General features: G+C 36.2%; 1 protein-coding gene across 8 annotated transcripts in view; it reads right to left on the reverse strand.

Moving 5' to 3' along the window:
• LOC106132706 (potassium/sodium hyperpolarization-activated cyclic nucleotide-gated channel 2) overlaps nucleotides 1-18,020 on the reverse strand; it is a 189,381-nt gene that overhangs the window by 4,922 nt on the left and 166,439 nt on the right. For 7 of the 8 annotated variants that reach the window (XM_013332211.2, XM_060949461.1, XM_060949462.1 and 4 more), the window contains 5 exons: nucleotides 4,203-4,366; nucleotides 3,667-3,809; nucleotides 2,415-2,552; nucleotides 581-730; nucleotides 183-401 (listed from right to left, as the gene is read on the reverse strand). In XM_013332211.2, coding sequence (XP_013187665.1) covers nucleotides 183-401; nucleotides 581-730; nucleotides 2,415-2,552; nucleotides 3,667-3,809; nucleotides 4,203-4,366 — 814 coding nt within the window. The remainder of the gene's footprint in view (nucleotides 1-182; nucleotides 402-580; nucleotides 731-2,414; nucleotides 2,553-3,666; nucleotides 3,810-4,202; nucleotides 4,367-18,020) is intronic. The other variant, XM_013332212.2, reaches the window with a different exon arrangement.

The raw sequence follows: 18,020 nt of genomic DNA on the forward strand, positions 1-18,020 counted from the left end.
GTTGTTAAATGTTTGCATTAAATTGTCTATTTTATTAGGTGTTCATAACGGTTTTCCAAATAACGTTAACATTAAAAATTACTGACTTATTGATCTATATTATGATTATTTCATGCTTAGGGCAAAACTCTTCGGTTCATTAGGGGGTTCATGAAATTTTTGTGAGGTTCACAATATTTTACCTTTTCACGATACTGCCTGCGCGAGGAGTCAAGACTTTGGATGAGATTGGTGGCGTGTCCAAGGAACAGGGCGTAGCAGGTGGCTCCGGAGATCATGGAAAGCATAGTCAGCCACATGTCTGTGAGAGATTGTGGAGGGAATCGACCGTAACCGATGCAGAGCATATGAGACATCGCCTTGAACAACGCCCACGAGTACTGCTCCAACCAAAAAGCTTCCTGAAATAACGTAAATTCATATACGTTTATTTAAATTTCAAAGCAATTATGTCTGCAACACTGTAAAGAGTCGGGAAAAATCTTGACGACTAGGTATTTCATGGTGTGAAGTGATATATAACTGACTTCACTTTGTAGGCATTTTCTTAGTTTCAATTGTCAATAAATATAACACCAACCTGAAGTTCGTTGATTGCAACCCATGAGTTTGGTGGAAATCCTTGCAACATAGGCACAAGGAACTGAAGACAACCAGACCAGTGCCCGATCAACAACATCATGCAGATCAAGTTGAATATCCGCATGAACACTGATGCCATGTTGAGAAACTGTGAACAGATGAGGTCCCGATCAGGGTTGAAAATTTCAGCATTAAGGGTCGCCTCTAAAGGAAGCCGTGCGGACTGCGCGCGACAAGAACGCTCGAGGTCAAGCATCGCGATGATTCTCTACCGATGGATTCGTAAAGTAGTGAGAAATAAAATATGAACGCGTGCGACGAGTCGTCGAGCGAGCATGCGAGGTGAAGGCGTAGCGCGGATCGCACGATCGCGGCCGCCGCGCGGTCGTGCGATCCGCCGCCTCGCGCGTCATCGGCGCGGCCGCCGGCGGGACGAGGGTCGGAAACAGAAATGCCAAAGAAAGAGAGGAAGCGAAGCGAACGCAGCGGTCTAGGACGCCGGGCGGCGCCGGCAGCATGCTAAGCGGGCGAACGAGCACATGCGTGCCGGCTCGTGCCGACCCTGGTTACCTTGAAGATCAGATTGCTTTTGGTGTCACCCTTCTTTTTGGCAACGTCAGAGCTGAGGCGTCCCCTCCGTTCCGTGCGCTTTTTTTGAAGATTCTGCAAGATCTAGAAAACAAGCGAGAAACACGAGATAGTAGGAAGAGAGCCAGGCGCGCCCGGAACGCGGGCGGGATCGGCGGGCGAAGGTCGTCGCCGGGGTGCGGGGCGGGGCGGGGCGCGTGCGGACACACAGGATGCACTAACACCGAGCGGGACAAGGCGCGGGCTAGGCCCCTACACTAGCGCCGGACGCGGCATGCTGCAGCACCTGGGAGGCGAGGTCGCGGGAGCCTCCGGCGGCGGGCTCGGGCGGCGCGCGCGGCTGCGGCGCGGGGCTCATCTGCACACAACGCCGTCACTGCGGTGTGGTGTCGCCACCACCCTCCCCGTGCTCCACTTCTCTCTGACTCTCCGCATTCGTTATGGCTACTGTTGTCGTCAATTCGCCATCTTACGAGATTTTTAGGGATTGCTGTGGGATCTCTTTTTTTGCACGATGTGATAACTTTATGATTTAAAGGATTTATGAATGTATTGGTAGTGACTAAACGAAACAAGTTGTTCGACGTTGTTAGTACTATGAGCTACTGCTATTGTGGTGTTTATTTAGAAACGTATTTGCTGTTGAATTTTTACCGAAAATTAAATAGATTAGAGATTTTAATATCACGCTATGTTATGCTCGGTTTTCATGTTACGGTTTGCATCAATCGGCGTCAGCGCATCATCTAAAGGCTTCGTAAAAGCGGCAAAATAATATCAATTAATATCGCAAATAATAGTCGGCAGTGTTGGACGGATCAGGTCGCGGCGGCATCGGTCGCGGGCGCGGCGCGGGCGCAGGAAGATAGAGACGTCACGTTAGAGCGTGCTCAGGCAGAAAGAAGCTTGCAGAGAAGCAGTAGAGAAGTGCAGAGCGGGACGTGGGCTCACATACAGTGGGGGCGGGACAATGGTATAATACAGGATTACAACAAAACTCCATTTACGTCATTAGGTTCACTACTGGCTAGAACAGTTCCAAATCACATTATACACTTTATTATTTGTCACAATTTCATCTTTCATTTTATGCTGTGCCTTATTTATTTTAATCCAATATTATAAATAGTTTAAGTAGCGGTTTAGTCATATTGTGTTAGTATATGTAAGCGTAATGGTGTTAGAGCTGTGTCAGTGGGTAAGAGTCAACCCAAAGGGATGGGTTAGAAGAGATGATGGCTTACATAAACTTCCTCCCATTGGGACACATATCGGACGAGCCTGGACAGCCGCAGCAGCCGCACCAGAGAGAGAAGCTTCGCTAACCGCAGTATCCTTAAGGCTCGACCCGCGTGAAGGATTTGAAAGCTTTCGCTAAAATCCTGTCAACATAAAAACACGATTACTATAATGAATTTAAATTTCACAAGCGATACTCTAAGGAGAAGAGAGCATCGAAATAAATCGAAAGTAGCATTTATACAGTCGAAGTGTACATGCAGACTTGCTGATTTGAAAGATTTATAACATCAGCCAAAGAAAAGTGCTGAAGCATAACAATAAACATGTTATAATTATGTATTAAAATTAAAATTTTGAGAGTTGAGTGGAAGAGTTTGAGCATCAAGTGAAAGCTTGTTGTTGTATTATAATTGAAGACATTTCTGTCTGTGATTCTAAACTCAAGCTTCTTCGTCGATGCATATTTTTTTGTTAAAGTTTTCTTTTCTGTTAGTGTTATTGTTAAAATAAATATAAAAATACAATTCGGTCGTGTTGTTTAATCCCAAGAAGTGTTTTAAAAATGATCATACAAGTAGTTACTCAAAAGGTATAACCGAGAAGGATCTTCTCGTTACATGGAAATTGTAATAGGTCGTGCTATGAGACAGAAGATTAATCATAATTTACCACGTGCATTGATTACTTAGGAATTGGATAAAAAGGTATGAAATAAAAACAACCATTCAAAGTTAGAGATCGGAATGCTATCGAAGGATAGAAGAGCAGCCAGTGCCAAAGATTAAAAGTGCTTGTTATAAGCTTTATAATTTTAAGAAAGGAAAGTATCCCATACGATTATAAAATCTCGAATGAGAAGATAAAGGACCAACCAAGAATCTAATAATAGAGGAATCATATGGGTTACTACACATGTTACTATACGTGCATAAAGTAGGATGTGCCGAAAATAAATTTATTAATATGAAAACAATAGAAAAATAGTCCAACGAAGGATGAATCTAGAGTGCTTGAATCAAACCTTTACATTTTCTCTTAGACCCTTAAAATAGGAGATAAAACCGAACACACGATGTCGTAGGTTGTCGTGGCCGATGGGCAATAGTTCACAATGAGAGACAAAACAAAAATAAATACGAAAACAACGTAATACTGCCTAATAATCAAATTAATTCCCAAGCTGAAACAGAATCCATAACATAAAAGACAGGTTTAAAACTAGTAATAGAACAACACGGCCAAATTGCAACGTACGTTTACCTGATTGAAGATCAAAAATATATAATCTAGTGGTATACTAGAGATGAGGTCAAGGAAGAACCATGTCCTCAAATAGTGCTTCGCTATTAACTTGGGATCTAATATCACTTGTTCTGCATTATCCTGCTGCATTATTCCTGAAAAACGGAAAGTTTAAATCATTATTATTTTATTAATAAATGAGAGTGGCAAGTTATAATTAAGTTGACACTGTTGTTATTGATCAGGTGCTGATGCATGTTTTGCACATCGATCCATCAGATGATTGCATTATTTAATTGATAGATTTATTAATTTAACCATTATTTATGTAATCGGTAGTGAAATTGTTGATTATCATTGTAGAAGATTAAGTTTCTGGATAACAAGAGCCATGTTTAACTGTAAACTGGATCAAGAGTTATAACTGACGAGTTTGTTTAAAAAGCGTGATAATACGGAAGAAGCAAATGATAAAATAATCATGGAGATTGGAAAGATGTAATTTTCCCCTCATGGCAATATATATTTATGTAAATTTTAATAATTACCTGTTCTAAAATTAACAACGATATCTATAAGGAATATAGTGTCCGAGAGACAGTTGAAGGCGATCCAACGCGTGCTGAGGTCATCGTTGAAGAAGGAGATGGCGACCGGCAAGATGATGAGGTTGGCGACCAGAAGTAATAACATACAAAGGTCCCAGTAGAATCTGAAACAAATGAACAGAACGTTTCACTTTTTTGTGCGAACAGCAACGTAATTTTAAAGATATGACATCAGCTAATGGACCACCAAAAATACCAATTAATATGAAGATTTCTGTGTCGACTGTTGGTAAGAGTATATATGTTCAATAGTGATAAGTATAAAATCTAAAGGACTTTCAGATTACGTAAGTTTAAATTTGTATGAACGATAAATATCGATTAAAGAAACCTTATGAAAACCCACAAATCGACCTCATTCCCACTAAAGTGGAACAATTTGTGTTAGTAGGATCGGTTGCATATCAAATGGTCGATCCAAGTCATTTACTGCCAAACGCATATGCTTTGTCTCACGCAACCCAGATACGAATCTATAGTAGAAGTATAAGTAATAAAGCAGTCCTACGAAATGTGTCTAACACCATGTGAAATAAGTAAGTTAGTGACTGAAAAGAATATTTTTTATTGGAAAATCTTTATTAATTTAGTTATATAATTTTGTCCATGATGGGGGTGCAGTAATAATCCCCATAAAGTGATGGGATGTGTAATGAAGATACAAAACAAAAGGATACGGTGGCATGAATATGAATGATTGTTATATTCACCATATTTCTTACAAATAAAAATCTGTGTACTTCATAAAAACTAAGTGAATACAAATTGTTGTTTTTAATAACTTAGCGAAATCTGCATAATTGTTGCTTATCTTTCTTAGTTTGAAAGCGTATTCAGGCGTTAAGTTTCCAGAAACATCACGGGTCGATGAGCTAAAAAATTATTAATTGTAGGTTTTAAGCTATAAGTTTGTATGTTCGGAGTAACAGGGGTATAAAGTTACAAAATACATGATACAAATAGGTAGATAGTTTAAAATTAAGTTTTAAATATGTATATTACGCATACGCATAGGTTCCTAAGTGTAAACCGGCAAAGTGCGAGTCGGACTGGCGAGCCAAGGGTTCCTTGGCATATATTTTTCCTCTAAATTATTGACAAATTATGATTTGTATAGAATTTTAAACTTTCAATACCTTCTTTTTCACACAGCATAGTAGAAAAGCTAGGCCCAGAGTTTTTTCATACTGTAGAAGCAAATATTTCACAAAATATTGACATAATTAAAGAACTGTTTTATTATTGTAAATCATTGCAAAGTCAATCAATGCAAAAGGAAAAAGTCCCACTGGAGACATATTCTCCAATAAAATTATTTTATTTCTCAATAACATGATTATGAAGAAATTTTATTTTCTATCATCATAGTGGGACTTTTACCTTTTGCATGAGGAACTCTAAAATTGAAATATAAATCTTTGCGCGTAAACTAAGTCAAGTGCCGAATTTAAAAATAAAGCACTAATAAAGCTACAATGAAGCTAGCTTGAAATGGAGAAAGAAATGACAGCATGTAATATTTTGATTGGAGGAGAAAGAGTGGAGCAAGTGAAAGAGTTTGTATATCTAGGATCAAAGTTTACATCAGATGGCAAGTATGATAGTGATATTGAAAGGAGAGTGAACGCGGGGAACATGGTGAATGGAGCTTTGCATGCCTTTATGAGCAGTCAGAAACTATCCAAAAAGGCTCGACTGGCTGTGCACAGGGGCGTGTTGGTCCCGACATTAATGTATGGGAGTGAAAGTTGGGTATGGCAAAAGAAGCATGAAAGCAGAATAAATGCAGTGGAAATGAGAGCGTTAAGGAGTATGATGGGTGTGAAATTGAGTGACAGGATAAGGAACAGCGTGATAAGGGAATGTTGTGATGTGAAAGAAGATGTAGTTACAGGAATAGAAAAGGGTATGTTAAGATGGTTCGGTCATGTGGAGAGGATGAATGAAAGCAGGTTGACTAAGCAGATATACAAGGAGAGTGTGGAGGGAAGGGTCGGAGTGGGAAGACCTAGACGAACGTATCTTGATCAAATTAAGGACGTCCTGGTAAAGGGTCAGGTCAAAAGTACCCGAAACCGCCGAGCTTGTATGAAGAGAGTTATGAATGTGGACGAAGCGAAAGAAGTATGCAGAGATCGTGGCAAGTGGAAAGAGGTAGTCTCTGCCTACCCCTCCGGGAAAGAGGCGTGATTTTATGTATGTATGTATGTATGAAGCTAGGGAGTTTAGACTTTAAAGTGACTTCATAAAAGTCAAGCGGGTCGAAGCGCAGGCGATTTCTCAGAAAGAATCCGCGGCTCCCGGCTTACCACATTATGGCTGAAATAAGGAGGTAAATGGCCGTAATTTTGTGTAACCGTAGCCGAAAAAATGTCTAACCTTGATATTTATATCTGCGATATTAACCCTTGGTACTTGACTTTTCTTTAGCTAGAACAAACAGGTTACGGGCCTATAACCTGGGGTTTATCCCTTATTAAATATGTTCTTTTTTCGGCAGAAATTAAGTTGGATTAACTTTGTTTTACCACTTCACGTATTCTGTCCTCAAGTAATGGCAACTACAGTTTAGCGAATAACAATGTTACCTAATCCTATATACCTATACCTATTATATCAAAGAGAAATTAGTATCAGTACTATCATAAGTGTAGGCACCTTTTCACCAGGGTGACCACAACTACATAGGTGCACTACTTAGTAGAGCAACCGTTTTTCTTATCCGACTTTTTAAAGAGGATCATGTATTTATAACCACTGCCCGTCGAAGGGTAAGGAATATTTCAAGAATGTTACCGGTTCAAATTAATCGATTATTAATATGCATGTTATTGAGAATACTCACGTGCCTACTAATCGTCATCACGTGGCGTTTCGCATAGTATTCCTCTGGCAATTAGGTCATACATTCCTATTTTGAAATGCATACGTATTTGAAACGGATAAAATTACAATCTTTTATACTAATACCAATAGGTATATTTTGTTTATAAAGGGAAATACTCATTTATACAGTCGCTACAATTGACTTAATTTATATAAATTGGGTTTGGTCATTGAGAGAGAAACGTTGAGTGAAGGATAGTGACTTGAGTTGACTATTACTTTTTAACCTATTTATTTATTTGGAAGACCAACAACCGTTTACAAAAAATAGCGCCACTTTTATGACAAAAATGGCCAATTACAGGTCCTCACTTATACAAAACACTAATACCCCAAAAAAGGAATAATAATCTCTAAACATTCAGCAATAACAATTGATAATGACAATAATATTGATATTAGAACACAAATAAACAATTTAGGGATCCAACATCAAAAATCTTTATCCTCAAAGTGGAATCTAAATACATTACAAATTTCTTCTACATATGAGCTCATATGCTGAGTCAGTTCAATTTCATCCCAAATCCAATACCGCGCAAGTATTTGACCAACCCACCCGGCAAAAGTATTGACAAACAAACAAATTCAGTGGGAGTCGCAATGAATTTTAGTTCAAGATGACTGAATTGTAGCCTAATTTTATTTTAATGTTTTTTGCTACTTTTATACAAGCATATGTACATAAAAACACGTCCGTAATGACTTCAGAAGAAATAAAAGCAATCTATAAGGATCGTTCAAGTAGATCGATAGTTTCTCCCAAGTAACAATATGACTCGAATGCCACGTTTACATGTAGGTATAGCATAATGATGGAATTGATAGTCAGAGATAGTCAAAGTTAGCTAACCCATCGCCTAAAAGAAGAATCACATCGTTATAAACCTTGAGATAAAGTATGAGCTCTGATGGTAAGCAAATCTGCACATTCAGGCAGATGTGTTAACATGATCCAATATAGGTTAAGTTTCTCTGTAAGGGTTGTGGAGGTGAGATGAGAGTCGGTTTGTGTAAAAACCTGACTTGCCCAATTCACGATCAAGGCAAAAGGCATACATACTCATCTTAATACACCCGGCAAATAGAGCTACGAATATTGCTACATCGCTATTGGCACAATATGCTTGTTTTCCTATACCTACCGTTTCCAGCGCAATGAAATTTAAATAATGTAGTCGTAGGAATGGTAAAGGTCAGGTGAAATTCGTATGAAACGTTGTAGCTATGAACGTTAACATTCTGTTATTATCATTATAATTGAATTCACTGAAAATTCGTTGTAACTGTTTTGAATCGAGCAGTAAATAATTATCATCTCTTGTTCATTTATTTTATATGCATAAGAACATTGATAGTAAGTGCAAAACAACTCAATTTTATGGTATATATTCTATCCATTTGCTTTTATTATTGCTTGTTTTTATTCTAAATTGTTATATCCAGCTCAAATGGTTGCTTGGAAGTACAAAATTGATTAAATCATTATTATTTCTAAATTTTATTTGTAGTAGAGGAGTGAGATAGTGGTATTACTTATTAAATGAAACGTTATACCACAGGTTATACACTATTTAAAAAGGTTTGAAACTTGCGTTTAAATAAATTTATGCCTGTTCTAAATTTTTCAATTACTTAATTACATAGAATTAAAAAAGAAATTGATTTAAATAAGTAATTATTCCGTGAATGGGACCGTTATTAACTAGAACTGCGTTTACAGCTGTAACATGGTTACATCGTTTGTAAAAACGTATATGAAATTATATTATTTCCTACAAAATAAAAAGCCTAAATTTACTACTCTGTTAGGCACAAGGCAGGATTTTGGCGCGAAGCTTCGTATTTTTAACGACGACAGAGCGGCAGTGAACGAAGCCCATGCCTTACACTCGTAGTAAGGAAGGTACAGAGATGGTGCTTCTAAAAATATAATTTAATGCAAGCGTTGTAACTTGTAGTGTTTAAGACTGGCAAAAGTTGCAAAAAATCTTCTTTCAAGATAGTTTTGTTATGAGATATAAATACATTTATCTGGCGTTAACCGACCGGAACCTTTAAAGTATCAAATTTATTAGCACAATTTGGTACAATCGTTAAAGATAAAGTTATTGTCACAAAGGAATATCAATGCTATTCGTCTCGTGAAAAAGTCAATAATAGAATTACAATTATTTCTGACGAAGCTAAGAGTTCGAAGCACTATTCTGAAAAGCTTCTCAGCCATTTTACGAAGCTACTTTTATGAAAAGTTTTTATTTAATTTTGTGAAGAAACTTAAAGAATTGTACTATAAATAATAATTTGTTTCTAAAAATTTATAGCTGTATGTTTTTCTGCAGTAACTTTAATGTTCACAGAGCAGAAACTCCCCGTCTCCAGCATCTGCCACTTTATTGCCCCACTTAATGAGATTTTTATCTGCACAGTTGCAAGAAAGAAATGGAATTTCGTTGTTTTTTGTTGCATTTGTAATTTTTCTTTGATGCGCATTAACAATGTATTATCTTGATTTTGTGTTGGAGAAGGCGTTTTTATAACGGCCATTTATTGTTACATTTGTTTCATGAAATAATGTTAATTGAAATGTGTTCGAAACGATTCGATTAAAGGCAGAGGCTATCGATGAATCCCGTGGAAAATCTAAAGGACAACTAAATGCCTAGTCACATGAAAACTAGCAAACAGTTATACGTACTCGTATAAATATTTTTTAATGTAAATATGTCTGTATAATCAATCAGATATAAAAAACTTATTGATTTTGAAAACAAAATAAAAATATTTATACCATTGTTGCCATGACCGTATATTATCCGGGAAGGAATGCCAATGTTTCCCATTGTACTGTACAAATAGTGGTCGTAAAAACGGGGCATTTCGCCTCGTAAACTCCTACAGGAGTTATGTCTCCCGGATTCTTTCGAGGAGAAAATGTTTATTGGGAACAACTACTATGATGACTAGTTACAACATTTTAGAAATAAACAATTTTTCAATTTTGTCTCAGATTATTATGAAATTATTCTTATTTGAACGAAATATCTTTTCTAAGTGAATCATATCTGTTTAGGTTAATTTTTTCCCAATATTAACTGTTATTTCGTTTGAATTTCAAATCAAATTACTTAAAGACGGCATGTTTGTCTGCAGATGTTTGTTCTGTATTCTGGAAAGGAAAAGGCGTTCAATGTTGACAGCATTGAACGCCTTCTTGGGAATTTTCATATTCCTCAATATTATCAATTGAAGTTACTATGTAGTCGGTAGTTAGTTTATGTAGTCGATTTGCCTATAGTTAACATAATAAATTGAATATGGTCTCCAATCTAATCTATTCGGAATGCAAGCCCTGATCTAAACCAAACATGATGTCAATCTGTATAGAATGCCTTTATAAACTGTAGATGAACCCTACAAAGTGTTGAAGCGCTATTTGTACTGCGACAAAGTTCAGATTCACGTGAATTTGCTGAAGCAATGTGAATTGCTTTAATTAACCCTAATTCGATACACTTTGTGTTGCACTGAATAGTGCAATCACGTGTAGGTGGGTTTAGTTGACACCGATTTGCGGTTTACAAGCATTACTTTTTAAGAAAAACAAATATTTTTAAAGTGATTTAAATAATGGGAAGAAATGCCCTTATTTTTCTTGTAGCGTCTTCTGTTACATTAATCTGTTAGCTTTTAAATATGAAATAGAGACCCAATAAGGGCGCAATTGCATGTAAGTACTGAATATTTTTAAAACGTGTTTCCTGTTGGTTGAGTAGGTACCGTAATAAAGCTATCAGCAATACCTATATACATTCAGTCAGAAAAGTATCGGGAATGGATTATTTATTTATGGTTCCAAATTCAAATTTTTGTTTTTTTTGTTGTTGTTAGATTGGCACAACTGTTTTCCATTTTGGCGCGGAGTTTGAGTTGCATCTGTTGTTTACATTAAATACTGTGCTATTTTTAGTTATATCATATCTAGTGTGTATTGCTAATTTCATAATGGATAAAAACATCGAACAAAGAGTTTGTCTTAAATTTTGCATTGCCAATGGAATATCGTGTTCGGAGTCACTGAAAATGTTACAGAAGGCTTACGGTGAATCGACTTTCTCAAAAACTCGTGCTTTTGAGTGGTACAAAGCGTTCAAAAGCGGTCGAGATGTGATGGAAGATTTGCCTCGCTCTGGTAGGCCATCAACGTCTGCAACTGAAGTTAACATCGCAAAAGTGAAGGAAATAGTGACTGAAAATCCTCATTCAACTTTGAGAGAGATAGCCACCGAACTTTCTGTATCTCACGAGTCGATCCGTACCATTTTAACTAATAATTTGGGTATGAAACATGTTGCCGCTCGGCTAGTCCCAAAAGACCTGAATTTTTTTCAAAAACTCAATCGCATGAGAGTCGCTGAGGACATGCTAGAACGAGTCAATTCCGACCCAACATTCATGAAACGCATTGTTACTGGTGACGAGACGTGGGTTTACGAGTTTGACATGCAAACTAGTCAACAAGCTTCGGAGTGGCGCCTTCCAACTGAACCGAAACCGAAAAAACCACGCCAAAGTCGTTCAAAAGTCAAAGTAATGTTGACTGTTTTCTTTGACTATCGCGGTGTTGTGCACTCGGAATTCTTGCCGGAAGGTCAAACGGTAAATAAGGAATATTATTTGAGTGTTATGCGGCGTTTAAGAGAGCAAATCCGACGAAAAAGGCCAGATTTGTGGAAAGAAAATTCTTGGATTTTGCACCATGATAATGCACCTTCGCACAAGGCCATCATTGTGAACAAATTTTTAACCAAACACTCAACAAATACCATCGAGCAACCACCATATTCACCAGATATGGCTCCAGCCGACTTTTTTCTTTTTCCTAAACTCAAATTACCACTTCGTGGCACCCGTTTTCAATCGGTAGAAGACATAAAAGAGAATTCGCGGCGAGAACTGACCTCAATTCCGGAAACAGCGTTTAAAAAATGTTTTGATGATTGGATTATTCGTTGGCGTAAGTGTATCGTTTCTAAAGGAGCATATTTTGAAGGTGATAAAATAAATTTGGATGAATAACAAACAGTTTGTGTATTATTGATCTTTTCCCGCTACTTTCTTGACAGAGTAGTACCTATTATACCTATTCGTAATAAAGCTATCAGCAAGTGAAAGTTTCAATACTTATATTAGGATAGCTTTTAGCACTATTTAGATACTTACTAGGTACACCATCCTCAGCCTGTCCTCAGTATTCGATGCTTTAACACCCACTTGTTTGTTTTAATTTTTACCCATGACATATTCGAATCTAGAAGACCATCGAAATAAGAGATTCATTACGAAGAAATTGCTCAACAACAAGTGACACCTGAGCAGACGAATTACCAAAAAAGGCTCAAATAAAACCATTCGAATATTAAAAGTGCCGAAAAGGATTAACAGAGAAACAAAAAGAAGTATATCAAATTGCCAAAAATCAACTGCTTAGCAACAATAATCAATAACACATTAATCCACAAACAAAGGGCCAACACGATTATTCCATTAAGTACAATGTCGCTAATTCCAGAGAAAGATTTAACGTTTTAGCACACCAGCTTTAATCAGTACATTAGCCCTGATTACCGGTATTACCCGGGAATTTAAGGAGGCATATAGCTGTTAAGAGGCCCGTCATACTGAATGGCTCATCATGACAGCCATCTGAAACGTGATTGGTAATTTTATCGCTGAATGCTAATAAAAGCGGCCATTTGGTTACTTGAAATGTTTGTGAGTGTATCTTTAATGTACATATTTACATATTGGATTCTTGTAAAAGGAAAGTACTAATATTAACCTACTCTATGTTCATAAAATATAATTAGTTCTCATATGTTATTCCGCAGTACTTGTACCTTTCATATTGTACCTTGTTAAAGAACATTTTAAAGTTGTAAACTTCTGTTCGAGTTTCATATTATACCTATTAACTACTTTAATATATATAATAGACATTTAATTCAAGTCATATAAGTAGATAAACTGATATTATAATTGATTTTTATAATGTAAGAGAATTTCGATGTATACCTGAATTAAGGTTTACATAATATATAACTTTGTGTTTATATTTACCTATTAAATAGAATATATACATTTAGTAGAATAGAGATGCTCAGAGATAACTGTTAATTTGTATGCATATAATAGGAAATACTAAATTATGCACGCCTGATTAATTAGGTTTTGACCTAGATCATAATAAACGCGAGATAATAATTCAACCTAATATGTTTAAACAAATAGCTGGGCTGATTAAAATTAACGATATGAACTTATGTTACAACATATTATTTCATAAATAAGTAATTTGTATGTAATCTGCTGCAAATATTGCATATTTTTATTTAGTATAGTATATAGTATATAGGTATATTTAGTATAGGTTTATAGTATATGTATATGGTATAGTAAGTATGTTTATTATACATTATTTATTATCATCCAAACAATGGTTCTCTGCTTAACCCAATGGTAGACTGTTAGATAATGCTTTTAGCATTAAGTACGCTTATCGTACTCTACAAATTGTAATTAATTTCTTTTTTTTTAACAATAAAGAATGAATAGAAAATACTGGGGAATCATAACATTTCAGAAAATGCGTATAAAAATGATGTTACGTTGACTTGATATGATTTGTATTTGTAATGGTTTTTATACTCCACCACGTCAATAGCATTTAGATGGGGTAATTCTTTCTCCACAACATATTATTATAACTTTAGGCTACAGTTGTGAGTATTTAACCTGATCATAGCCTGGAAGTAAGAAGAAGTATATCATGCCCACAAACAATGTTCTATGTAGTTTTATCGATCATTATTGATGATACCTGAATTTATTACCTAACATGTATTGAATAATAATGAGGCTTTGTTTGAGTGGAAAATTTAGATAAAGTTCTAGGCATAAACATCAAATGTAATGATTGCATCAGCAGTCATCACATTAATATGTGACATACGTACATACATACACTGGTATTTGAATAAAATACTGTTGCTAGGTAGGCACCTAGGCATACATAGGCATGTATAAGATAATCTTTCAAGCCTGGAAAATTTACAACAATAAGTACTTACATTTTAACTAGAAATAAGATTGTTTTTTTTTAATATTTGTTAGAATAATCGGCATAAGGTATTGCAATAATGTTTGGCCTTAAAGTCACCTACTTACCTATACTTACCTAAGTAATTTACCTACCAACCAACAACGAAAATCGATGCATTCATAGTACATAATAACTTGTACATTGAAATTTTCTAGGCGACCTTAACAAATTTCACAAATAGATTTAATCTTTATTTTTACTTCTTACTTAGGCAGTTTATGCAGTATTACTTTCTGTGTAGTGTGATATAGACCTTAGACGCATGTCAATAGAAATGGCCGTGTTTGCCTACGGCTCGATGCGCTTTCTAGCAAATATTGCACAACCGTATGCATGGCTGTTAATCCAAGCATTATGGGTTATATTCACATCACGGACTGTCGTCTAAGCCAAATGCATTTTGCAAGTTATACCAATAGACATGTTGACTAATTGTTGTTTTTGTGTTTATTAATTAAGTTTCACAACAATTACCTAAACATTGGTAAAATAATAGCATCAATAAACAAAATATATCTGCCTGCTGGTCTGGGATATAACGGAGTACATAACACATAATTCGGGCGAGTCGAAAACGTATCTTACAAAACGCTACTTAATTATGACGTTACACCTGAGTTTCTTGTTCCCGTCATGAACCTTATTTGTTTGGCAGCTACCTTAATAATTGCGTTTTTGGATAATTATGATGTCTTAATAATAGTTGTTCCATATTTTTCATTCACTGTAGGTATAGTTATTTCAAAATAATTTAGAATTTTTATAATGGATCCTCCCATCGTATTTTGAATAATTAAAATATTTATCGCGTCAAAATTAAAACTTAAAACTCACGTAAAGCACATACATGCACAAATGCACATATCAAAACTATATTTTTTCTCATATGTAAATCTAAACGCTACCATTACATTCGCGACAAATTATTGCTAACGACTGATATTACGGCATAATGTTTGAGTACGGTAAACATAGCTAATGTGATGTTTTGTCCGCCAAACGCATTGTCTGATGCATCAACTATGCAACTTAATGCAGCTATGCACGTCATTCAGTCAACTTCCAACGTTTCTATTTAACCGAGTGCAGTTTCATACATACATACATACATATAATCACGTCTATACCATGCGGGGTAAAAAGGTACAGCAGTCTGACAGAAAAGAATGACTGACTGAAAAGACTGAAAGCTCATTTGCTGTTACATTCGTTATAAATTAAGTTTGGTTTGTACCTAGTAGATTTAGTTAGCTCGGTAGTACATCTAAACTTAAAACAAAATGTAAAGGGAATCTAAAATAACTTACAGCTATAGCGTTAGTCATGATCCAAGCGGGGTGAGTTCGCAAGGTGGCAACGGTCAAACGGGAGTCATTTCGTGTAAAAATCTGAAGATGAAATCTTAACAAGATAGGTCTCTTCTTATGGTGCGGATACAATGGATGGGAATGACGTCTTAAGGCTAGTGATGACGTCGTTTAATGCTTTATCAATAACTAGAGATGCCCGCGGCTCCGCCCGCGTAAAACAAACACTCGTGTTATTTCCCGTTCTCTTGCGAATTTCTTAAAATCCTTTGTTAGCGGATTCTCTCAGCTACAATTTACCTTCCTGCCAAATTGCATCCTTATTGACTTAGTAGTTCTTGATATAACGTGCAGTTTTTCTCAAGGGTGTGGTTTCCCCAGGGATGTAAGATAGTTTAATTTCCGTTTGAAACACCAGGTGCTTTAACAAAAATGGAAGGGACAAGCTGGGATTGAAGAACGGGAACGACCGATAAGATATCATCATCATCAGTCGGTTGATTATATTGTGATGACGACAACTTTAAAAAAAATTTGCTCAATGTGAATCACTTCAAAAACTTTTCTTAGTATGTCAGTGCTATATTTCACCGGAATGCGATAATTAATGATAGTATGCAGATGCATTTCTGTCAATGCAATAAGATGAGAAATAGCGAGTTTCAAAGAGATAAACCATCAAATGAACAGCTTAGCCATTTTCTAGCTATATTGTGAAAATGCGGGTGCAACTGAGAAAAATAAAAGAAGACATTTTAGTAACAGACATTAGATAAAACAAAGTCCTATTGAACCTTTAAGTAATATATTATATATATATATAGGGTGGAATTAAAGATCACATACTGCAATTATATATTAACTATGGTATAAAAAAAGTTGCTGATTGCTAAAAAAAATTAAAAGAATTATGAAAGTAACTTGCTGGGGCGAGTTTCCGTAAATTAGACCTGCCGTAAACCGCAAACTAGCAGTTCGTTAGGGACCGTAAATTTCTGTATTCTGGGTGTTATAAAGACATAGCGATTAATTATACTGCAAGAGCTAATGGAAACTTAAATAATAAAGCAACAACTACCATAAAAGATGGCGGCTGCAAACTTATGGGTTCATTTGCAATAGCTGCATTAACTTAATTTATTTAGTAATTGTACTCTTGCAAAATATACCTTGTCAGGCTAACAAGCATTCGTTCGCGGATCCGCCCGCGTGTATTTCAGGAAATCCTCTCTAAGTACAAATGTAGACCACACAAGCAACCTACCTATATGCAGTAACGGAAGAGTTGAACGGAGAACGTATGTGTTGGTCACCTTTTGTAATTTTCGTCGATGTTCTTGACAATCATCGTTTCACTAGCTGTTTCTCGCCTCCCGGGGGAGGAGCCCAGGATCATCCCATAATCACGATACGGTAGTAGAACCCACCCGAGTTAGATAATAACGTAGTGACTCCCGTCTCATGGCAAAAGTTCTTTAAATATAGCAGCTCCTTCAAATTTAATAGGGAAAATTTGCCTTAATTATAGTTTAATAAAGTATACAAAATAAATCAAAAGTAGTTACTTAATCGTTCCTAGTATTTCCATTAAGCAACAAAAGAGCTTCACGAGTCATTTAGTTTCAATTTCGTATCCGATTCAATTCCGAGAAATGCTCGGATGGCATGATTCACATACGGTCTGGAGTCTAGACCACTTGGGAGTTCGTATTACTCTGTACGGGATGTTTGTTTAAGTGACGTGACGGCCACAGAGCACGAAACGCCGGGTACTAACTGGCGCAGTGGGCTGCCGGTACACTCCAAAATTATTTATGTTTATTTGATTAGATTTTGTACACACTATGCAAATCTACCTTACTTTGGCGATACTCAACTTAGACCTAACTCAACTTAGATCGGTTAAACTGTACACTGTAGTGCAGGCTTTTTAATGTTAACCTTCATAGTAAGATCTTGTTTAGATTCAAACTAATTTACTTAACCCAGGAAAGAGTCGTTGATACAAAACCGCAGAAGATACTACGGGACTTTACCACGTATATGTTCAAAAATCAAATAATTTAATTCTAGAGGTATCGAAATAAAATAAACACTTGGACCTAACAGGACCACACGGGCCTCGCATGATAGAATATTGAGTCTTTTATCAGAGCAATCGAGTGATACCCATGTTTTGGTACTCGAAAACCTATCATCAAAATAATCTTACCGTAATAGGCCTCCTGTTGATGTTATTCGTAATATTTGACAAGAGACAAGTGCTGATAGATGATGATGGAAGTATGTCACTTATCGAGCTTAGCTTAATTGACTTAGACGTAATAGACCAAAGAATTGAAGGAATATATTGTTTTTTTCTTTGGTGCTACATCAAGACATGGCACTTTATAATGGAATTCG

Source organism: Amyelois transitella, chromosome 19, assembly GCF_032362555.1.
Source record: "Amyelois transitella isolate CPQ chromosome 19, ilAmyTran1.1, whole genome shotgun sequence".
In the NCBI taxonomy this organism is placed as follows: domain Eukaryota; kingdom Metazoa; phylum Arthropoda; class Insecta; order Lepidoptera; family Pyralidae; genus Amyelois; species Amyelois transitella.